The sequence below is a fragment of the Tachyglossus aculeatus genome, chromosome 22, assembly GCF_015852505.1.
Source record: "Tachyglossus aculeatus isolate mTacAcu1 chromosome 22, mTacAcu1.pri, whole genome shotgun sequence".
NCBI lineage: Eukaryota > Metazoa > Chordata > Mammalia > Monotremata > Tachyglossidae > Tachyglossus > Tachyglossus aculeatus.
In genome coordinates, this window is record NC_052087.1 from 52,124,397 (window position 1) to 52,148,990 (window position 24,594).

At 50.8% G+C, this 24,594-nt stretch overlaps 1 protein-coding gene across 1 annotated transcript in view; it reads left to right on the forward strand.

Annotated features, from left to right (window-relative positions):
• RIC8A (RIC8 guanine nucleotide exchange factor A) overlaps positions 1-16,472 on the forward strand; it is a 60,267-nt gene extending 43,795 nt beyond the window's left edge. Inside the window, exons 6-10 of the mRNA XM_038764255.1 lie at positions 5,307-5,402; positions 9,329-9,473; positions 13,937-14,087; positions 14,704-14,823; positions 15,854-16,472. Of these exons, the coding sequence (XP_038620183.1) occupies positions 5,307-5,402; positions 9,329-9,473; positions 13,937-14,087; positions 14,704-14,823; positions 15,854-15,974 (633 nt within the window). The 3' untranslated portion in view covers positions 15,975-16,472. The remainder of the gene's footprint in view (positions 1-5,306; positions 5,403-9,328; positions 9,474-13,936; positions 14,088-14,703; positions 14,824-15,853) is intronic.
• The last annotated feature ends 8,122 nt before the right edge of the window (positions 16,473-24,594 follow it).

Consider the following 24,594-nt stretch of genomic DNA (forward strand, 5'->3'; position numbering starts at 1 on the left):
GTGCAAAGCACTGTTCTAAGCGCTGGGGAGGTTACGGGGTTACAAGGAGAAGCAGCGTGGCTCAGTGGAAAGAGCCCGGGCTTTGGAGTCAGAGGTCATGGGTTCAAAGCCCGGGTCTGCCCCTTGTCAGCTGGGTGACTTTGGACAAGTCACTTCACTTCCCTGGGCCTCAGTTCCCTCATCTGTAAAATGGGGATGAAGACTGTGAGCCTCCCGTGGGGCAACCTGATCGCCTTGTCGCCTCCCCAGCGCTTAGAACAGTGCTTTGCACATAGTAAGCGCTTAATAAATGCTATTATCATTATTATTATTATTACAAGTTGGCAGCATATAGAGACAGTCCCTACCCAGTGGGCTCACAGTCTAGAAGGGGGAGACAGAGAACAAAACCAAGCATACTAACAAAATAAAATAAATAGAATAGATATGTACAAGTAAAATAGATAAATAAATAAATAGAGTAATGAGTAAAATAAATAAATAAATAAATAGAGTGATAAGTAAAATAAATAAATAAATAAATAGAGTAATATTCTTCACTTCTCTGGGCCTCAGTTCCCTCATCTGTAAAATGGGGATTAAGACTGTGAGCCCTGCCGTGGGACAACCTGATCACCTTGTAACCTCCCCAGTGCTTAGAGCAGTGCTTGGCACATAGTAAGCACTTAACAAATACTAACATTATTATTATTATTATCTGGTTTTCTAGCTATACTAGTTTTCTAGTTTTACTAGTTTTACTGGTTTTCTAGCTTTACTTATATTTATTCTGATGACTTGACACCTGACCACATGTTTTGTTTTGTTCTCTGTCTCCCCCTTCTAGACTGTGAGCCCGTTGTTAGGTAGGGACCGTCTCTACATGTTGCCAACTTGTACTTCCCAAGTGCTTAGTACAGTGCTCTGCACACAGTAAGCGCTCAATAAATACGATTGATTGAATGAATGAATGAATGAGTGGTTGTCCCACAGGGGGCTCACAGTCTTAATCCCCATTTTCCAGATGAGGTAACTGAGGCACAGAGAAGTGAAGTGACTTGCCCAAAGTCATACAAGCTGACAAATTGGCTGAGTGGGGATTTGAACCCATGACCTCTGACTCCAAAGTGAAAAGTCACTTCGGTGGGCCTCATCTGTAAAATGAGAAGCCAGCGGAAAGAGCCCGGGCTTGAGAGTCAGAGGACGTGGGTTTTAATCAGCTTGTCAGCTGTGTGACTTTGGGCAAGTCACTTAGCTTCTCTGTGCCTCACTTCCCTCATCTGTGAAATGGGGATGAAGACTGTGAGCCCCCCATGGGACAACCTGTTCACCTTGTAACCTCCCCAGCACAGGCCCTACTGAGCGCTCACCTCCTCCAGGAGGCCTTCCCAGACTGAACCCCCTCCTTCCTCTCCCCCTCGTCCTCCCCCTCCTTCCTCTCCCCTTTCCATCCCCCCGTCTTACCTCCTTCCCTTCCCGACAGCACCTGTATAGATGTATATATGTTTGTACGCATTTATTACTCTATTTATTTATTTATTTTACTTGTATATATCTATTCTATTTATTTTATTTTGTTAATATGTTCGGTTTTGTTCTCTGTCTCCCCCTTCTAGACTGTGAGCCCACTGTTGGGTAGGGACTGTCTCTAGATGTTGCCAACTTGGACTGCCCAAGCGCTTAGTCCAGTGCTCTGCACACAGTAAGTGCTCATTAAATACAATTGATTGATTGATTGATTGATTACTCTATTTTACTTGTTCATATCTATTCTATTTATTTTATTTTGTTAATATGTTCGGTTTTGTTCTCTGTCTCCCCCTTCTAGACTGTGAGCCCACTTTTGGGTAGGGACTGTCTCTAGATGTTGCCAACTTGGACTGCCCAAGTGCTTAGTCCAGTGCTCTGCACACAGTAAGTGCTCAATAAATACAATTGATTGATTGATTACTCTATTTTACTTGTTCATATCTATTCTATTTATTTTATTTTGTTAATATGTTCGGTTTTGTTCTCTGTCTCCCCCTTCTAGACTGTGAGCCCACTGTTGGGTAGGGACTGTCTCTAGATGTTGCCAACTTGGACTTCCCAAGCGCTTAGTCCAGCGCTCTGCACACAGTAAGCGCTCAATAAATACGATTGATTGATTGATTGATTACTCTATTTCACTTGTACATATCTATTCTATTTATTTTATTTTGTTAATATGTTCGGTTTTGTCCTCTGTCTCCCCCTTCTAGACTGTGAGCCCGCTGTTGGGTAGGGACTGTCTCTAGATGTTGCCAACTTGGACTTCCCAAGCGCTTAGTCCAGTGCTCTGCACACAGTAAGCGCTCAATAAATACGATTGATTGATTGATTGATTAGAACAGTGCTTTGCACATAGTAAGCACTTAATAAATGCCATTATTATTATTATTATTATACATCTCTGAGACCCCAGGACAACCAGGCTCCGGGTCGCTCGGCCTGCCGTTCGGGATTGCCGTTTGGGCGTCGGGGTGGAAAAACACCACAGCCGCCCCGTCTGCCATAATGGCCCTAGCAACGGTTGTGAGTCACCAGGAAGGTCCCTGGGGTGAACTGTTGCTAGGGCTTTGTCACAGCTCAGCATCGGGGGGCAAGGGGACCCCGAGAGCGCTTGTCTGAGGGCGGGAGAGCCGACTGGGAAGATCGTTCTGGAAGATGGCATCCTCCCGGGCTCCCTGCTTGGGCTGGGAGGCGGATGATTGACAGTCGCTGCCCCCGGCAGGGCTCGGTCACTTAATAATAATAATAATAATGGCATTTATTAAGCGCTTACTATGTGCAAAGCACTGTTCGAAGCGCTGGGGAGGTTACAAGGTGATCAGGTTGTCCCACCTGGGGCTCACAGTCTTAATCCCCATTTTACAGATGAGGTAACTGAGGCCCAGAGAAGTGAAGTGACTTGCCCAAAGTCACACAGCTGACAATTGGCGGAGCAGGGATTTGAACCCATGACCTCTGACTCCAAAGCCCGGGCTCTTTTCCACTGAGCCAAGCTGCTTCTCACTTCCTCCCCTCTTCTCTCCCCCGACTCGGGGATGATTTTGAATTCATCATCGTCACCATTTCTTTTTCTACTAGTAATTTGTTAAGCGCTTAGCGTGGGCCAGGCGCTGGTTTAAGCGCTGGGGTAGATGAGATCATCATATTGTACATATTTATTACTCTATTATTTATTACTCTATTTATTTTACTTGTACATATCTATTCTATTTATTTTATTTTGTTAATATCTTTGGTTTTGTTCTCTGTCTCCCCCTTCTAGACTGTGAGCCCACTGTTGGGTAGGGACTGTCACTATATCATCAATCGTATTTATTGAGCGCTTACTATGTGCAGAGCACTGGACTAAGCACTTGGGAAGTACAAATTAGCAACATATAGAGACAGTCCCTACCCAACAGTGGGCTCACAGTCTAAAAGGGGGAGACAGAGAACAAAACCAAACATACTAACAAAATAAAATAAATAGAATAGATATGTACAAGTAAAATAAATAAATAAATAAATAGGGTAATAAATATGTACAAGCATATATACATATATACAAGTGCTGTGGGGAAGGGAAGGAGGTAAGATGGGGGGGATGGAGAGGGGGACGAGGGGGAGAGGAAGGAAGGGGCTCAGTGTGGGAAGGCCTCCTGGAGGAGGTGAGCTCTCAGCAGGGTCTTGAAGGGAGGAAGAGAGCGAGCTTGGCGGATGGGCAGAGGGATTGGGGGCATTCCAGGCCCGGGGGATGACGTGGGCCGGGGGTCGATGGCGGGACAGGCGAGAACGAGGCCCGGTGAGGAGATTAGCGGCGGAGGAGCGGAGGGTGCGGGCTGGCCTGGAGAAGGACAGAAGGGAGGTGAGGGAGGAGGGGGCCAGGGGATGGACAGCCTGGAAGCCCAGGGTGAGGAGTTTCTGCCTGATGCGTAGGTTGATTGGTAGCCACTGGAGAGTTTTGAGGAGGGGAGTAACATGCCCAGCACGTTTCTGCACAAAGATGATCCGGGCAGCGGCGTGAAGTATGGATTGAAGTGGGGAGAGACAGGAGGATGGGAGATCAGAGAGGAGGCTGATACAGTAATCCAGATGGGATAGGATAAGAGCTTGAACGAGCAGGGTAGCGGTTTGGATGGAGAGGAAAGGGCGGATCTTGGCGATGTTGCGGAGGTGAGACCGGCAGGTTTTGGTGACGGATTGGATGTGGGGGTGAACGAGAGAGCGGAGTCGAGGATGACACCAAGGTTGCGGGCTTGTGAGACGGGAAGGATGGTAGTGCCGTCAACAGTGATGGGAAAGTCAGGGAGAGGGCAGGGTTTGGGAGGGAAGACAAGGAGTTCAGTCTTGGACATGTTGAGTTTTAGGTGGCGGGCAGACATCCAGGTGGAGATGTCCTGAAGGCAGGAGGAGATGCAAGCCTGGAGGGAGGGAGAGAGAGCAGGGGCAGAGATGTAGATTTGTAGATCTCTTTTATGTAAAAGAGAGAGTTAGAGAAACAGCATGGCCTAGTGGAAATCAATCAATCAATCAATCAATCAATAGTATTTATTGAGCGCTTACTGTGTGCAGAGCACTGTACTAAGCACTTGGGAAGTACAAGTTAGCAACATATAGAGACAGTCCCTAGCCAACAGTGGGCTCACAGTCTAAAAGGGGGAGACAGAGAACAAAACCAAACATACTAACAAAATAAAATAAATAGAATAGATATGAACAAGTAAAATAAATAAATAAATAGAGTAATAAATAAGCCCGGTCCTGGAGTCAGAGGATGTGGGTTCTAATCCTGGCTCTGCCACTTTTCTGCTCTGTGACGTTGGGCGAGTCACTTCATTTCTCTGTGCCTCTGTTACCTCATCTAATAATAATAGTAATAATAATAATAATAATGGTATTTGTTAAGCACTTACTATGCGCCAAACACTATTCCAAGCGCTGGGATGAATACAGGGTAATCAGGTCTTTCCACGTGGGACGATCCCCATTTTATAGATGAGGTAACTGAGACATCTGTTAAAATCTGTTAAATAGGGATTGAGTTTGTGAGCCTCATATGGGACAGGGACTGTGTCCAACCCGATTTGCTTGTATCCACTCCCACTCTTACTACAGGGCCTGGCACCTAGTAAATGCTTTAGAAATACCGTAATTATTAATTATTATGATTATTATCAGTGGCTGGCCTTGAAGCCAACGGCCAGGAGCGCCTGCGTGATGTAACAAGCAACGGGAAGCCACTGGAGGGTTTGGCACTGTGGGAATCCGACTGACTGATTGATTCCTCGCTTCGGCCTGACCTGGGGGTGATTTTGCAGGGCCACAAGCTGAAGGAAAGTGTGACCCCCGTGCTGAATCTGCTGACCGAGAGCTCCCGCGTCCACCGCCAGACTCGGAAATTCCTCAAAGCCAAGGTAGGTTCCGGAAGGGAGGCCCGGTAGGTCCCGGGAAGGGGGGTTGGGGTTCAGGGCGGACGCGGCAGCTGGCACCTGACGCCTCCATCCCTATGCGGGCTGTCACGCAGGCCCCTGTGACTTGGATTTGGGGTCCTTCCCCCTCCACCGCTACCACCCCCCAACACCTCCTGCTCTCCTCAGCCGAGTGACAGCTCTCAGCCGGGTCCACGGAGTCACAGAGAGTGGCACCGTGCCCCTTCCTGGAGCCAGGGCTAATTTAGCCACCCCTGCCAACCGAGAAGCAGCATGGCCTAGTGGAAATTGGTACAAATTGGTAGGGACTGTCTCTATATGTTGCCAATTTGTACTTCCCAAGCGCTTAGTACAGTGCTGTGCACATAGTAGGCGCTCAATAAATATGATTGATTGATATAACAATAATAATAATGATGATATTTGTTAAGCGCTTACTATGTGCAAAGCACTTTTCTAAGCGCTGGGGAGGTGACAAGGTGATCAGCTTGTCCCACGGGGGGCTCACAGTTTTCATCCCCATTTGACAGAGGAGGTAACTGAGGCACAGAGAAGTGAAGTGACCTGCTCAGAGTCACACAGCTGACAAGTGGGGGAGCCGGGATTTGAACCCATGACCTCCGACTCCAAAGCCCGCGGTCTTTCCACGGAGCCACGCTGCTTCGTGGAAAGAGCCCAAGCCCGAAAGTCTGAAGACTTGGGTTCTAATGCCGGCTCCGCCGCTTGCCTGCTGTGTGACCTTGGGCAAGTCGCTTAACCTCTCTAGGCCACAGTTTCTTCACCTTTAAAAATGGGGATTAAATGCCAGTTCTCCCTCCCCCTTGGACTGTGAGCCCCACGTGGGGCAAGGACTGTGTCTGATTTGATTATTCGGTGTTGACCCCAGTGCTTAGTACAGTGCTTGCCACATAATAAGTGCTTAACAAATTTCCCAACGATTATTGATCCCTGAGATGGGGAGAAGGGGAGTCAGAGGACTCTCACGCCCAGTCCCTCTCCTGGACTGGGATTGGGGGTGGACAGGGGGACAAGGGGCTTGCCCCCGGCCCCTCGTCTGAATCCGAAGTGAAAGTAATGGGGAGTCGGAGGGCCCACCCCCAGTTAGGACTGGCGCTTAGTACAGTGCTGAGCACACAGTAAGCGCTCAATAAATACGATTGAATGAATGACTGGGAGGATGGGGGCGAGGGGCCACCCCCAGCCCCTCACTAGGACCAAGAGGATTGGGGCGGGGGGGCAGGGAGCCCAACCAAGAGCGCCCGGGAGGCGGAGAGGAGCCTCTTGCTAGGTGAGGAGAGTCCCCTCTAGACTGTAAGCTCGTTGTGGGCAGACAATGCGTCTCTTTATTGTTGCATTGTACTCTCCCAAGCGCTTAGTAATAATGATAATAGTGATGGCATTTGTTAAGTGCTTACTATGAGCCAAGCACTGTTTTAAGCGCTGTTTTAGACTGTGAGCCCACTGTTGGGTAGGGACTGTCTCTATATGTTGCCAATTTGTACTTCCCAAGCGCTTAGTACAGTGCTCTGCACACAGTAAGCGCTCAATAAATACGACTGATTGATTGAGGAGGATACAAGGTGATCAGGTTGTCCCACGTGGGGCTCACCGTCTCCATCCCCATTTTACAGATGAGGTAACTGAGGCACCGAGAAGCGAAGTGACTTGCCCCAAGTCACACAGCTGACAATCGGCAGAGCCGGGATTTGAACCCATGACCTCTGACTCCCAAGCCCAGGCTCTTTCCATTGAGGCACGCTGCTTCTCTTACAGTAGTACAGTGCCCTGTGCCCAGTAAGCACTTAATAAATATGACTGAATGAATAATAATAATGATGATGATTGCATTTATTAAGTGCTTACTATGTGCAAAGCACTGTTCTAAGCGCTGGGGAGGTTACAAGGTGATCAGGTGGGGCTCACAGTCTTAATCCCCATTTTCCAGATGAGGTAACCGAGGCCCAGAGAAGTGAAGTGACTTGCCCCAAGTCACACAGCCGACAAGTGGCAGAGCCGGGATTCGAACCCATGACCTCTGACTCCTGAGCCCGTGCTCTTTCCATTGAGCCACGCTGCTTCTCTTACAGTAGTAGTACAGTGCCCTGCGCCCAGTAAGCACTTAATAAATACGAATGAATGAATGAATGAATGAATGAATGAATGAATGAATGAATGAATGAGAGGGGAAGCAAGGAGCAGGGAGTCAGTGCTGTCTCCCACCCCCACCCCACCAGGGAAACTGAGGCTGTGGAGAAGGAAAGAAGAGAAACAGCGTGGTTTAGTGGAAAAGAGCCCGGGCTTTGGAGTCAGAGGTCATGGGTTCAAATCCCGGCTCCGCCGCTTGTCAGCTGTGTGACTTTGGGCAAGTCACTCGACTTCTCTGGGCCTCAGTGACCTCATCTGTAAAATGGGGATGAAGACTGCGAGCCCCCCCGTGGGATAACCTGATCACCTTGTAACCTCCCCAGTGCTTAGAACAGTGCTTTGCACATAGTAAGCGCTTAATCAATGTCATTAAAAAAAAAAGGTGGGCCCTCCGAAGGCTAGCCCTGGGCTTTGGGCCTCCCATGGGATAGTCGAGGGAGGCTGAGTCGGCCAATCCGCCTCCCGCCTTTTGACCCGGGAGTCCGAGGATAAGAGGAGGAACGGCCAGACCGTATTGGCGAGGTCTTGGGGACCCGAGGAGCTTGTCAATAATAATAATAATAATAAAAATGATGGCATTTGTTAAACGCTTACTATGTGCAGAGCACTGTTCTAAGCGCTGGGGAGGGGGAATACAAGGTGATCAAGTTGTTCCACGTGGGGCTCACAGTCTTAATCCCCATTTTATGATGAGGTAACTGAGGCTCAGAGAAGCTAAGTGACTTACCCAAGGTCATCATCATCAATCATATTTATTGAGCGCTTGCTGTGTGCAGAGCACTGTACTAAGCACTTGGGAAGTACAAGTTGGCAACATATAGAGACAGTCCCTACCCAACAGTGGGCTCACAGTCTAAAAGAGTAATAATGTTGGTGTTTGTTGAGCGCTTACTATGTGCCAAGCATCATCATCATCATCATCAATCGTATTTATTGAGCGCTTACTATGTGCAGAGCACTGTACTAAGCGCTTGGGAACTACAAATTGGCAACACATAGAGACAGTCCCTACCCAACAGTGGGCTCACAGTCTAAAAGGGGGAGATAGAGAACAAAACCAAACATACTAACAAAATAAAATAAATAGAGTAGATATGTACAAGTAAAATAAATAAATAAATAAAGTAATAAATATGTACAAACATATATACATATATACAAGCACTGTTCTAAGCGCTGGGGTAGATACAAGGTAATCAGGTTGTCCCACGTGGGGCTCACAGTCGTAATCCCCCATTTTCCAGATGAGGTCACTGAGGCCCAGAGAAGTGAAGTGACTTGCCCAAAGTCACCCAGCTGACAATTGGCAGAGCCGGGATTTGAACCCATGACCTCTGACTCCAAAGCCCAGGCTCTTTCCACTGAGCCACACTGCTTCTCCGCTGAGCCACGCTGCTTCTCCGCACAGCAGACACGTGGTGGAGCAGGAATTCGAACCCATGACCCCTGACTCCAAAGCCCGGGCTCTTTCCACTGAGCCACGCTGCTTCTCCGCTGAGCCGCCCTGCTTCTCCGCACATGTGGTGGAGCAGGGATTCGAATCCACGACCTCTGACTCCAAAGCCCGGGCTCTTTCCACTGAGCCACGCTGCTTCTCCGCTGAGCCACGCTGCTTCTCCACACAGCAGACACGTGGTGGAGCAGGGATTCGAACCCACGACCTCTGACTCCAAAGCCCGGGCTCTTTCCACGGAGCCACGCTGCTTCAAATGGGGGTCCCCTGGCTGAGCCCACCCCTCTCTTCCCCACCCCGGCCCCCCGGACAGGTGCTGCCTCCGCTGCGGGATGTGAGGAACCGTCCCGAGGTGGGGAACCTGCTGCGCAACAAGCTGGTGCGTCTCATGACCCACATCGACACCGACGTGAAGCACTGCTCCGCCGAGTTCCTCTTCGTGCTCTGCAAGGAGAGCGGTGAGGAGGGAGCTGGGGGTGGTGGGCCGGGGGGCCGGGCCCGGGATCTCCTGCCTCAGTTGGTCAATCAGACGGTCCATCATATTTAGGCATCATCATCATCATCATCAATCGTATTTAGGGAGCGCTTACTGTGTGCAGAGCGCTGGACTAAGCCCTTGGGAAGTCCAAGTTGGCAACATATCATCATCATCATCAATCGTATTTAGGGAGCGCTTACTGTGTGCAGAGCGCTGGACTAAGCCCTTGGGAAGTCCAAGTTGGCAACATATCATCATCATCATCAGTCGTATTTAGTGAGCGCTTACTGTGTGCAGAGCGCTGGACTAAGCCCTTGGGAAGTCCAAGTTGGCAACGTATCATCATCATCGTCAATCGTATTTAGGGAGCGCTTACTGTGAGCAGAGCGCTGGACTAAGCGCTTGGGAAGTCCAAGTTGGCAACACATCATCATCATCATCAATCGTATTTAGGGAGCGCTTACTGTGTGCAGAGCGCTGGACTAAGCCCTTGGGAAGTCCAAGTTGGCAACATATCATCATCATCATCAATCGTATTTATGGAGCGCTTACTGAGTGCAGAGCGCTGGACTAAGCGCTTGGGAAGTCCAAGTTAGCAACATATCATCATCACCATCAATCGTATTTAGGGAGCGCTTACTGAGTGCAGAGCGCTGGACTAAGCCCTTGGGAAGTCCAAGTTGGCAACATATCATCATCATCATCAGTCGTATTTAGTGAGCGCTTACTGTGTGCAGAGCGCTGGACTAAGCCCTTGGGAAGTCCAAGTTGGCAACGTATCATCATCATCATCATCAATCGTATTTATGGAGCGCTTACTGTGTGCAGAGCGCTGGACTAAGCGCTTGGGAAGTCCAAGTTGGCAACATATCATCATCATCATCAATCGTATTTAGGGAGCGCTTACTGTGTGCAGAGCGCTGGACTAAGCGCTTGGGAAGTCCAAGTTGGCAACGTATCATCATCATCATCATCAATCGTATTTAGGGAGCGCTTACTGTGTGCAGAGCGCTGGACTAAGCCCTTGGGAAGTCCAAGTTGGCAACATATCATCATCATCATCAGTCGTATTTAATGAGCGCTTACTGAGTGCAGAGTGCTGGACTAAGCGCTTGGGAAGTCCAAGTTGGCAACATATCATCATCATCATCAATCGTATTTAGGGAGTGCTTACTGTGTGCAGAGCGCTGGACTAAGCGCTTGGGAAGTCCAAGTTGGCAACATATCATCATCATCGTCAGTCGTATTTAGTGAGCACTTACTGTGTGCAGAGCGCTGGACTAAGCGCTTGGGATGTCCAAGTTGGCAACATCTAGAGACGGTCCCTACCCAACAACGGGCTCACAGTCTAAAAGGGGGAGACAGAGAACAGAACCAAACATACTAACAAAATAAAATAAATAGAATAGATATGTACAAGCAAAATAAATAGAGTAATAAATATGTACAAACATATCTACATAGATACAGGTGCTGTGGGGAAGGGAAGGAGGTAAGATGGGGGGGTGGAGAGGGGGACGAGGGGGAGAGGAAGGAAGGGGCTCAGTCTGGGAAGGCCAGCGCTGACCGGGTGCACAGCACTGGACTAATAATAATAATAATGATGGCATTTATTAAGCGCTTACTATGTGCAGAGCACTGTTCTAAGCGCTGGGGGGATACAAGGTGATCAAGCTGTCCCACGTGGGGCTCACAGTCTTCATCCCCATTTTTACAGATGAGGTCACTGAGGCTCAGAGAAGTTAAGTGACTTGCCCAAGGTCACACAGCAGACATGTGGTGGAGTCGGGATTTGAACCCATGACCTCTGACTCCAAAGCCCGTGCTCTTTCCACTGAGCCACGCTGTTTGCCATAATGATGCCCACTGTTGGGTAGGGACTGTCTCTATACGTTGCCAATTTGTACTTCCCAAGCGCTTAGTACAGTGCTGTGCACATAGTAAGCGCTCAATAAATACGATTGATGATGATGATGATGATGATGGCATTCATTAAGTGCTTACTATGTGCCAAACACTGTTCTAAGCCCTGGGGAGGTTAACAAGGTGATCAGGTTGTCCCATGGGGGGCTCACAGTCTTCATCCCCATTTTACAGATGAGGGAACTGAGGCCCAGAGAAGTTATCTGACTTGCCCACAGTCACACAGTTGATAAGTGGTGGAGCCGGGATTTGAACCCATGACCTCTGACTCCCAAGCCCAGGCTCTTTTCACTGAGCCACACTGTTTCTCCAAGTGCTCGGGACAGGGCAGTACAACAATAAACAGTGACATTCCCTGCCCACAGCGAGCTGACAGTCTAAAGGGGGAGACAGCAATGAATAGAAATAAGTAAATAACAGATAGGGACATAATAATAATAATAATAATAATGATGGCATTTATTAAGCACTTACTATGTGCAAAGCACTGTTCTACGTGCTGGGGAGATTACAAGGAGATCAGGTTGTCCCACGGGGGGCTCACAGTCTTAATCCCCATTTTACAGATGAGGGAACTGAGGCACAGAGAAGTTAAGTGACTTGCCCAAAGTCACACAGCTGACAATTGGCAGAGCCAGGATTTGAACCCATGACCTCCGACTCCAAAGCCCAGGCTCTTTCCACTGAGCCACGCTGGTTCTCTAAGTGGTGGTGTGAGGCTGGGGGAGGGGATAATACTAATAATAATGATGGCATTTGTTAAGTGCTTACTTGGGCAAGTCACTTAACTTCTCTGTGCCTCAGTTACCTCATCTGTAAAATGGGGATTAAAACGGTGAGCCCGCCATGGGACAACCTGATCACCTTGAAACCTCCCCAGCACTTTGAACAGGGCTTTGCCTGTAGTAAGCGCTTAATAAATGCCATTGTTATTATTATTATGTGCAAAGCACCGTTCTAAGCGCTGGGGGGAATACAAGGTGATCAGGTTGTCAATCAATCAATCAATCAATCAATCAATCAATCGTATTTATTGAGCGCTTACTGTGTGCAGAGCACTGTACTAAGCACTTGGGAAGTCCAAGTTGGCAACATCTAGAGACAGTCCCTACCCAACAGTGGGCTCACAGTCTAAAAGGGGGAGACAGAGAACAAAACCAAACATACTAACAAAATAAAATAAATAGAATAGATATACAAGTAAAATAAATAAATAAATAAATAGAATAATAAATCTGTACAAACATATATACATATATACAAGTGCTGTGGGGAAGGGAAGGAGGTAAGATGGGGTCCTACGTGGGGCTCACAGTCTTCATCCCCATTTTCCAGATGAGGGAACTGAGGCGCAGAGAAGTGAAGTGACTTGCCCAAAGTCACACAGCTGACAAGTGGTGGAGTCGGAGAACCCACGATCTCTGGCTTCCGAGCCCAGGCTCTTGTCATTGAGCCACGCGGCTTGAAAGGAGCAAGTCAGGGTGACGCGGAAGGGAGTGGGAGAAGCGGAAAGGAGGGCTTAGGCAGGGAAGGCCTCTTGGAGGAGATGGGCCTTCGATAAGCCCAACAGTGGGCTCACAGTCTAAAAGGGGGAGACAGAGAACAAAACCAAACATACTAACAAAATAAAATAAATAGAATAGATATGTACAAATAAAATAAATAAATAAATAAATAGAGTAAAAAATCTGTACAAACATATATACATATATACAGGTGCTGTGGGGAAGGGAAGGAGGTAAGATGGGGGGGATGGAGAGGGGGACGAGGGGGAGAGGAAGGAGGGGGCTCAGTCTGGGAAGGCCTCCTGGAGGAGGTGAGCTCTCAGTAGGGCCTTGAAGGGAGGAAGAGAGCGAGCTTGGTGGATGGGCAGAGGGAGGGCATTCCAGGCCCGGGGGATGACGTGGGCCGGGGGTGCTTGGACACATAGGAAGCACTTAACGAATACCGTCATCATCATCATTGTCATCTGGGCCCAGATGAGCCCTCCGGCCAAAAGAGAGCCTATCGGTTGCCCCCCACCCCCACCCCACCAGGGAAACCGAGGCTGTGGAGAAGGAAAGAAGGTGGGCCCTCCGAAGGCTAGCCCTGGGTTTTGGGCCTCCCGTGGGATAGCCGAGGGAGGCTGAGTCGGCCAGTCCGCCTTGTGACCCGGGAGTCCGAGGACAGGAGGAGGAACGGCCAGACCGTGTTGGCGATGCCTTGGGGACCGGAGGATCTTGTCAAATCCTGAGATCCCACCCCCCAGTCCCTGTTGCAGATGGAAGAGCGAGCGGTGGGGTGACAGTGCCCCAGTAGCCCCTTTGAGCCATTTCCAAATCCTTCCCCCGCTGCTCCCAGTCCCCCGTCCGCTCTCCCAGAGGGGAGCAAAGACAGACCAGAGCGGTGGGCCGGAGACTGACCCTGTCACAGGCCCGGGGTGGCCCCTGCCCGCCCTCCCCAGCCCCCCGGGGAGAGCAGAGCGCCTGGTCGGAGGGCGGCCCCGCAGCACGTCCGTGGGTCTCTGCCTCTCTGCCTCAGTGTCCCGGTTCGTGAAGTACACCGGCTACGGGAACGCGGCCGGCCTCCTCGCCGCCCGGGGCCTCATGGTCCCCGGCCACAGCCGGGTCGAGGGCGAGTACTCGGAGGACGAGGACACGGACACGGAGGAATACAAGGAAGCTAAGCCCAAGTACGATCCTGTCTCTCCCCGCCACGGCTGATTCCTCTCCCTTCCATCCTCACCGGCATCTTCTCCTGTTGCTCCCCGGGGAGGGGGACCCCCCCTCGTCCCGAGCCTTGTTTTCCCCCCCCAGTCTCCCCACCCCACCGTGCTCACCCCCGCATTGCCGCTCTGTGCTACATCCAGCCGCTTCTTCCCGCCGAGGCCCCCCACCTCTCCTGCCCCGGCCTTCGTCTCCTTCGAGCGCCCGTCCGCGGACCCCCTTCTCTGCCGTTCCCGCGCTTTCCCTCAAACCCAGTTCCCGACTAGCACCCCCCACCCTCGACCCTCCCCACGTTTTGGCTGTGAGCTGCCCACTCCCCAGCCTGCCGCCCCCCGACCCCAGGATTGGGGGGAACCACCGTCCCCCTCACCCCCTCACCCCCGGCCAGGCCGGACGGGAAAGACCAGGCCCGGGGGCGGGCTCCTGCCCCCGGCCTCGGTGGGGACAAACGGGCCGGGGGGCATCTGGGGCGGTCGTCGGGGTTGGGGAGGGATGGGTCAGGCTTGGGGAGGCCTCCGCCCCCACCCTGCCCCGGCTCTGGCTGCAGCCGAGTCCTTCTCTTTCTCCTCTGGTCGTGGCCAGCATTAACCCGGTGACAGGGCGCGTGGAGGAGAAGCTCCCTAACCCCATGGAGGGGATGACGGAGGAGCAGAAGGAGTACGAAGCCATGAAGCTGGTGAACATGTTTGACAAGCTCTCCAGGTGTGGTGGGGGTGAGGTGCCAGGGGGCAGGGGCCAGAGGCCAGGGGAAGGGCGGGGGCCAGACGCAGGGGGCCAAGGGCCGTCGCTCTCATTAGCCTATTTCTAGTGCCTGGCTGCGGCTCCCCCCCCCCCCACCCTCCCTACCCCCCGGGGGTGGGCAGGGTGGGGCGGGGGACACTCCAGCAGCCCCCTCCCTCTCCCTCTCCCCACCTCCGCCCACCCAAGGCTCCAGGGGCCTTCTGGAAGGGATTGGCAGATGGAACCCCAAAGTCGGGGCCTCTCCCCGCTCGGGGAGCCCGGGCTCCTTCACCCCCGCCGCGCCACCCGCATCTCCGGCCTGTACCCTCCGGGGTCCGGGGGGCACGTAGGGCTGACCGCCGCACCCGGGCACCCGCCCCGGCTGGCTCTCCGGTCACGTTCTGGTCACGGTGCCCGGCGCTTAGTACAGTGCCTGGCACATAGTAAGCCCTTAACGAATACCATAATGATTATAACGATCATTCTGGTCCTCGGCTCGCCTCCTCGCCACTCAGATCCTGACCCGGGAGCGCTCGAGAAGGCCTCCCTCAGGCTGGGCAGAAGGGAGAGAGGGTCTGGGGGTGAGCCGACGGCCCCCCAAGTTGCTGGGGGTGGGGATGGGGCCCCGGGCTCCATCCCTCCCCCAAGGGCCCCACTTCCTCCGTCTGCTCCGGCGAAGGTTACTCTGCCCTCAGAAGCCTTCCAAGGGACGTGGGCCCCGGGGGGATGGCAGATGGAGCGGACGGAGATGTAGGGAACGTCCAGCCCGGGCCGAGACGGGGCCTAGGGCACGTGGCTCGGAGAGGGGCCTGGGCGAGTCAGGAGAGCCGGGGCCTTGGAGGGAGAGCTAGGGCCTTGGGATGGTCGTCACCGCCCCCCTTCCCCGTCTTCCCCGCCGGTGGAGACGGCGGCCCGGGCCGGCCGGACCGTGGGTCTGACCCGGTGCGGCCTCGTGTCAAGGTTGTCGTGTTCCCCGACGCTGACGCAGCCGCTGGCCGCCCCTCCTTTGCAGGCAACAAGTTATTCGGCCCATGGGGATGAGCCCGGGGGGGACCCTCACGTCTCTGCAGGAGGTGATGCGCCAGTTGGCCGAGGAGAGGTCATCGGACGACTCGGACCTGGGCTTGGATTGACCAACCCACCCCGCCCCCTCCGCCCCCACCCCCGGGACCGCCGGGCCCCTCCACTCTCCTTCCAGGATCGGGGCCGCAGCCAGGGGGTTAGGGCTGGGATCCCGTCATTCCCAGCGGGCGTCAGGGCCGGTCACCTCCTGAGCCCAACAGAGCGAGGCCTCGTTCCCTCCCCAGACGGCGAGTCCCGCCCCCACGTCCCCCTCACCCTCTCTTCCCCCTAAATCTCTCCCTGTCTTGACTCTGAACCCCCAGACTCTCCTGGGATTTGGGAGGGTTGGCACCCTACAGATCCCAGGAGCCTCAAGGCCAATCGATTACACCCATAAAGATGAGGGAAGGGAGGGGAAGAAGGAAAGAACCCCCATCTTACCTCCCCCAAGACACCGGGGTTCGGGAGCGGGCAGAAAAGCGAGGGGAGAATGCCCAGTGTCCGGGGATGGGGCTTGGGGACGGATGGGTGAGGTAGGTGGGGGTAGGAGAGGGCATGCTTGGGTGGAGGGGGGTGGGCCTGGGGCGTTTACCATCTATCGCTAGGGACAGGCGGCTCCAGGAACGGAAGAGCGGGTGGGTGGGCACCTCCGAGCCAGCCCGGGGGCACGTGGGCAGCGTCTCCCTCCCTGCAGAACTGCCAACCGGGGCACGCGAGGCGGTTCCGGCCGGGGAAGGGAGTCGGGGTGCACGGGGGTCAGGACCTCGGCGGGGTTTGGGGGGAGAGGTGCCCAAAGGGTGAGTGGGCATAAGCTTTGCCCGATGCGTGGGTCCGGGTGGTCATCCCTCTGCTGCTCCCATCTTTCCCGGAGACGAAAAAGTCTCCACTGGCTTGCGCTGCCCGCTTTGACGCCTCTGAATCCATAGTCCTCTCTACTTGTGACTTGTGAGCAGCCCCCCCCACCAACCCCGTCCCCCTCTCCCCTCACTCTTAGCTTAGACCTTATTTATTCGAAGGAAAAAAACCCACAAAAAACCCAAATCCTTCCGATGTGTCTGTGTACTGAGGTTTGCAGAGTAGAGCGCTATAGCTGTGAACGCATTGTGCTGGAATAAAGAACCGTTTCTGGCAGGCGTGCGTCCGCGTGTTTCTGAGCGGGGGACACCGGCGGCACGGATCAGGTCCGTGCCTTGGGAAGGGATTCTCCAGGATCGGGAGGAAGCGACGTAGCCTTGTTGAAAGAGCCCGGGCCTGAAAGTCAGAGGGCCTGGGTTCTAATCCCTGAGAAGCAGCGTGGCTCAGTGGAAAGAGCCCGGGCTTTGGAGTCAGAGGTCATGGGTTCAAACCCCGGCTCCGCCAATTGCCAGCTGTGTGACTTTGGACAAGTCACTTCACTTCTCTGGGCCTCAGTTACCTCATCTGTCAAATGGGGATTAAGACTGGGAGCCCCCCGTGGGACAACCTGATCACCTTGTAACCTCCCCAGCGCTTAGAACGGTGCTTTGCACATAGTAAGCGCTTAATAAATGCCGTTATTATTATTATTAATCCCAGCCCCACCTCTTATCTTCTGTGTGACCCAGGGCAAACCACTTAACTTCTCTGCCTCAGTTACCTCATCTGTTAAACGGGGATTAAATCCTCCCCCCTCTAAAACTATGAGCCCTATGGGAGACAGGGACTGTGTCCAACCTGATTACCTTGTTTCTACCCCCTGAGAAGCAGCGTGGCTCAGTGGAAAAGAGCCCGGGCTTTGGAGTCAGAGGTCATGGGTTCAAATCCCGGCTCCGCCAACTGTCAGCTGTGGGACTTTGGGCAAGTCACTTCACTTCTCTGTGCCTCAGTTACCTCATCTGTAAAATGGGGATGAAGAATGTGAGCCCCCCGTGGGACAACCTGATCACCTTGTAACCTCCCCAGCGCCTAGAACAGTGCTTTGCAAATAGTAAGTGCTTAACAAATGCCATCATTATCATCGTTATTATTATTACCCCAGTGCTTAATACAGTGCCTGACACACAGTAAGCATGTACCATGTACCATTTTTAAAAAAAAAAGGTGCACTCGGGCTTTGGCTGGAAGACCACAGTGTCCATTAGCCTTGGTTAGAGGTTCTGAGCTTGTTGTGGGCGGGGAATGTGTCTATTTATTATTGTATTGTACTCTCCCAAGTGCTTAGTACAGTGCTTCGCGCACACCAAGCGCTCAATTAATACGATTGAATGAATGAAGGAAGGAAGCTTGGATGGGGGCCAAGGGGCCCAGCGGCACTGCCCATGGGGGATCCTTGCCAGTTCTGAAGCTTAGTACAGTCCTCCACATACAATAGGCACTCAATAAATACCACCGACTGATTGACAGAGCCAGTGGGAATTAGCTGCCCCTACTGGCATGACCCCACTCAAAATGAGGCAAAGTATCCCGTGCCCATCCGGTTCCCAGCCGGAATGGTTTGGGATGGGGCAACTGAGAACATAAGCCAGGCCTCCACGGTAATAATAATTAATATTAATAATAATAATAATAATAATAATAATGGCATTTTTTAAGTGCTTAGTATGTGCAGAGCACTGTTCTAAGCGCTGGTGGGGGATACAAGGTAATCAAGTTGCCCCTTGTGGGGCTAACAATCTTAATCCCAATTTTACAGATGAGGTAACTGAGGCTCAGAAAAGTTAAGTGACTTTCCCAAGGCCACACAGCAGTCATGTGGTGGAGTAGGGATTCGAACCCATGACCCCTGACTCCGAAGCCCGTGCCCTTTCCACCGAGCCTCACACCGGAGTTTCTAGCAGAGAGGGACCAGCGTTCTCGCCCAAGAGCACAGAGGACAAGAGGGACGGAGCTCAAGCCACAGAATTTACCCTGCATAATAATAATAATAATAATAATAATAATAATAATAATGGTATCTATGAAGTGCTTACTCTGTGCCAGGCACTGTGCTAAGCACTGGGGTGGATACAAGCATATTGAGTTGGAAACAGTCCCTCTCCCATGTGGGGCTCACAGTCTCCATCCCCATTTTACAGATGAGGTAAGCGAGGCACAGAGAGGTGATCTCCCCAGGTCACACAGCAGACGAGTGATGGAGTCTCCCCCTTTTAGACTGTGAGCCCACTGTTGGGTAGGGACCGTCTCTATATGTTGCCAACTTGTACTTCCCAAGCGCTTAGTACAGTGCTCTGCACACAGTCAGCGCTCAATAAATACGATTGATTGATTGAGTAAGGATTAGAACCCATGACCTTCTGATTCCGAGGCCCGTGCTCTACCCACTAAGCCGTGCTGCTTTTCTAACACCGGTTGGCCGTGGTAGCCCCTCAGTAAATACTACGGCCGATGGTAACGAGGATTTAGGTAAAAGGAAGAAAATGGGTGACTGAGATTGTGGAATCTCTTTCTCTGGGAAAGTGAGGGTCTTAACCGCCTACGATAATAATTAATACTAATTGATAATAATAACAATGGCATTTAAGAGCTTCCTATGTGCCAAGCACTTGGCACATAGTAAGCGCTTAAGAAATACCAAAATTATTGTTATTATCTAAGCACTGGGGTAGATTTTTCATTCATTCAATCATATTTATTGGGCGCTTACTGTGTGCAGAGCACTGTACTAAGCGCTTGGGAAGTACAAGTTGGCAACATATGGAGACGGTCCCTACCCAGCAGCGGGCTTACAGTCTAGAAGACTAGTTAGTCTAGTTAGAAGGCTAGTTTCTTTTTTGTTTTTTTTTTTTGATGGCATTTATTAAGCGCTTACTATGTGCAAAGCACTGTTCTAAGCGCTGGGGAGGTTACAAGGCGATCAGGTTGTCCCACAGGGGGCTCACAGTCTTAATCCCCATTTTCCAAATGAGGGAACTGAGGCCCAGAGAAGTGAAGTGACTTGCCCAAAGTCACACCGCTGACAAGTGGCGGAGTCAGGATTTGAACCCATGACCTCTGACTCCAAAGCCTGGGCTCTTTCCACTGAGCAACGCTGCTTCTCTAGTTAGTTAAATACACTCCCACACTCTTAGCTACTGTCTTCTCCCCAATATGCCTCTTTGCTTCCTCCATTACAAGACTACGACAAGACTATAACTGAGATGTGTTGCCGACTTGTACTTCCCAAGCGCTTAGTACAGTGCTCTGCACACAGTAAGCGCTCAATAAATACGATTGATTGATTGATTGATTGATTGATTGAGATAATACACACGACCCCTGTCCTCAAGGAGTTTACACTCTAGTCGCGGGCAGAGACGATAAGTTACAACATCGTCAACGAAGGTATTTATTGAGCGCTTACTGTGTGCAGAGCACTGTACTAAGCGCTTGGGAAGTACAAGTTGGCAACATATAGGGACGGTCCCTACCCAACAGCGGGCTCACAGTCTAGAAGACTAGTTAGTCTAGTTAGAAGGCTAGTTTCTTTTTTGTTTTTTTTTTGATGGCATTTATTAAGCGCTTACTATGTGCAAAGCACTGTTCTAAGCACTGGGGAGGTTACAAGGCGATCAGGTTGTCCCACAGGGGGCTCACAGTCTTAATCCCCATTTTCCAGATGAGGGAACTGAGGCCCAGAGAAGTGAAGTGACTTGCCCAAAGTCACACCGCTGACAAGTGGCGGAGTCAGGATTTGAACCCATGACCTCTGACTCCAAAGCCCGGGCTCTTTCCACTGAGCCACGCTGCTTCTCTAGTTAGTTAAATACACTCCCACACTCTTAGCTACTGTCTTCTCCCCAATATGCCTCTTTGCTTCCTCCATTACAAGCCTACGACAAGACTATAACTGAGATGTGTTGCCGACTTGTACTTCCCAAGCGCTTAGTACAGTGCTCTGCACACAGTAAGCGCTCAATAAATACGATTGGTTGATTGATTGATTGATTGAGATAATACACACGACCCCTGTCCTCAAGGAGTTTACACTCTAGTCGCGGGCAGAGACGATAAGTTACAACATCGTCAATGAAGGTATTTATTGAGCGCTTACTGTGTGCAGAGCACTGTTTCAAGTGCTCGGGAGAGTACAATAAGAAAGAGTTGGTAGGTGCATCCCCTGCCCACAGTGAGGAAGAAGTTAAAGAGGATATGTACATCTGTGCTTAAGCAACAGGGTGTGTAAAGTATCATCATCATCATCATCAATCGTATTTATTGAGCGCTTACTATGTGCAGAGCACTGTACTAAGCGCTTGGGAAGCACAAATTGGCAACACACAGAGACAGTCGTATTAGGTACTACAGAAGGTCGTGATAACTTAAATCACTTAGGGAAGCAGCGTGGCTCAGTGGAAAGAGCCCGGGCTTTGGAGTCAGAGGTCGTGGGTTCAAATCCCGGCTCCGCCGACTATCAGCTGTGTGACTTTGGGCAAGTCGCTTAACTTCTCTGTGCCTCAGTTACCTCATCTGGGAAATGGGGATCGAGACTGTGAGCCCCACGTGGGACAACCTGATCACCTTGTAAACTCCCCAGCGATTAGAACAGTGCTTTGCACATAGTAAGCGCTTAATAAATACCATTATTATTATTATTATTATTAAATGATCGGGTGGTATAGACGTACTAAAGTGGCAACTGATGATTATTACCTGAAGAAACCAATTCACGCCTTTTGACTGTATCCTCTCAATATGAATGCCCTCAGGAAAATATTCAACGGAAAACCAAATACAAGGGGGATGAGTTGGACACAGTCCCTGTCCCACATGGGGCTCCCAGCCTTAGTCCCCAACTTACAGGTAAGGAAACTGAGGTACGGAGAATCAATCAATCAATCAATCGTATTTATTGAGCGCTTACTATGTGCAGAGCACTGTACTAAGCGCTTGGGAAGTACAGATTGGCAACACATAGAGACAGTCCCTACCCAACAGTGGGCTCACAGTCTAAAAGGAGAAGTAACGCAACTTGCCCCAGGTCACGCAGCAGACACGTGGCGGAGCCGGGATTAGAACCATTCAACCATTCATTCAATCGTATTTATTGAGCACTTACTGTGTGCAGAGCACTGGACTAAGCGCTTGGGAAGTACAAGTCAGCAACCTATAGAGACGGTCCCTACCCAACAGCGGCTTCACAGTCTAGAAGGGGGAGACCGACAACAAAACGAAACATATTAACAAAATAAAATAAATAAAGAGTAATATAAAATAAATAAATAGAGTACTACACATGGTACGAGCCCTCTGCGGGACAAGGCCTGCGTCCAACCCGATCTCCTTGGGGGCCACCCCGGGGTTCATTCATTCATTTAATCGTATTTATTGAGCGCTTACTGTGTGCAGAGCACTGGACTAAGCGCTTGGGAAGTCCAAGTTGGCAACATATAGAGACGGTCCCTACTCAACAGGGGGCTCACAGTCTAGAAGGGGGAGACAGACAACAAAACGAAACATCTTAACAAAGTAAAATAAATAGACTAAACATGTACAAATAAAATAAATTAACAAATAGAGCCCCAGCTCCTCCCGAGTTCCAGGCTCGTACTCTAGCCGATAGGCCGTGCTGCTTCTAAGACGGCTTGCGTGTTACTTGTACATGCTTTGACGTGTACATATCTGTTCTATTTATTTTATTTTGTTAGTATGTTTGGTTTTGTTGTCCGTCTCCCCCTTTTAGACTGTGAGCCCGCTGTTGGGTAGGGACCGTCTCTAGATGTTGCCAACTTGGACTTCCCAAGCGCTTAGAACAGTGCTCTGCACACAGTAAGCACTCAATAAATATGATTGATTGATTGATTGATTGATTGATGAGGGTGGAGGAATGTCCTGGATCACGGCAGCCATCGTGGCCAACCGCAGGGGAACTGCGAGTGGTTTGGCAAGAAACAGTGAATTTGGGGATTTTTGTGGCTGGGTAAGTGCTGGCAGCATCGCGGGCTGACGTGAGAAGTGACGCGGCCTCGTGGATAGAGCTGGATCAACGCTCTGCACATAGTGAGCGCTCAATAAATACGATTGATGATGGATCCTGGGAGTCCGGAAGGATCTAGATTCTAATCCCAGCTCTGCCACTTGTCTGCTGAGCAAGTAACGTCAATCAATCAACCACTCAATCGTATTTATTGAGCGCTTACTGTGTGCAGAGCACTGGACTAAGCGCTTGAAAGTACAAGTTGGCAACACATAGAGGCAGTCCCTACCCAACAGTGGGCTTACAGTCTAAAAGGGGGAGACACACAGTACACATCACTTCTCTGGGCCTCAGTTACCTCATCTGTAAAATGGGGATGACGACCGTGAGCACCCTGTGGGACAACCTGATCATCTTGTAACCTCCCCAGCGCTTAGAACAGTGCTTTGCACATAGTAAGCACTTAATAAATGCCATTATTATTATTATTATTATTGTCTGCTGAGCAAGTAAGGTCACTTCTCTGGGCCTCATTTACCTCATCTGTAAAATGGGAATTAAGACTGTGAGCCCCATGTCTTCATTCATTCAATCGTATTAGAGAAGCAGCATGGCTCAATGGAAAGAGCACGGGCTCTGGAGTCAGGAGTCATGGGTTCAAATTCCGGCTCTGCCAACAGCCAGCTGTGTGACTTTGGGCAAGTCACCTCATCTGTAAAATGGGGATGAAGACTGTGAGCCCCCGTGGGACAACCTGATCATCTTGTAACCTCCCCGGTGCTTAGAACAGTGCTTTGCACATAGTAAGTGCTTAATAAATGCCATTATTATTATTATTATTGTCTGCTGAGCAAGTAAGGTCACTTCTCCGGGCCTCACTTACCTCATCTGTAAAATGGGAATTAAGACTGTGAGCCCCATGTCTTCATTCATTCAATCGTATTAGAGAAGCAGCATGGCTCAATGGAAAGAGCACGGGCTCTGGAGTCAGGAGTCATGGGTTCAAATCCTGGCTCTGCCAATTGCCAGCTGTGTGACTTTGGGCAAGTCACCTCATCTGTAAAATTGGGATGAAGACTGTGAGCCCCCTGTGGGACAACCAGATCACCTTGTAACCTCCCCAGTGCTTAGAACAGTGCTTTGCACATAGTAAGTGCTTAATAAATGCCATTATTATTATTATTATTGTCTGCTGAGCAAGTAAGGTCACTTCTCTGGGCCTCACTTACCTCATCTGTAAATGGGAATTAAGACTGTGAGCCCCATGTCTTCATTCATTCAATCGTATTAGAGAAGCAGCATGGCTCAATGGAAAGAGCACGGGCTCTGGAGTCAGGAGTCATGGGTTCAAATCCCGGCTCTGCCAATTGCCAGCTGTGTGACTTTGGGCAAGTCAATCAATCAATCAATTGTATTTATTGAGCGCTTACTGTGTGCAGAGCACTGTACTAAGTGCTTGGGAAGTACAAGTCACCTCATCTGTAAAATGGGGATGAAGCCTGTAAGCCCCCCGTGGGACAACCTGATCATCTTGTAACCTCCCAGTGCTTAGAACAGTGCTTTGCACATAGTAAGCGCTTAATAAATGCCATTATTATTATTATTTCTCGAGTGCTTACTGTGTGCAGAGCAGTGTGCTAAGTGCTTGTGTCCAACCCCATTTGCTTGTATCCATCCCAGTGGATACGGTGCCTGGCACACAGTAAACGCTTAACAAATATCAAAATCTATGGGGGAGGTTGAAGAAGCAGAGAAGCAGCGTGGCTCAGTGGAAAGAGCCCGGGCTTGGGAGTCAGATGTCGTGGGTTCCAATTCCGGCTCCGCCACTTGTCAGCTGTGTG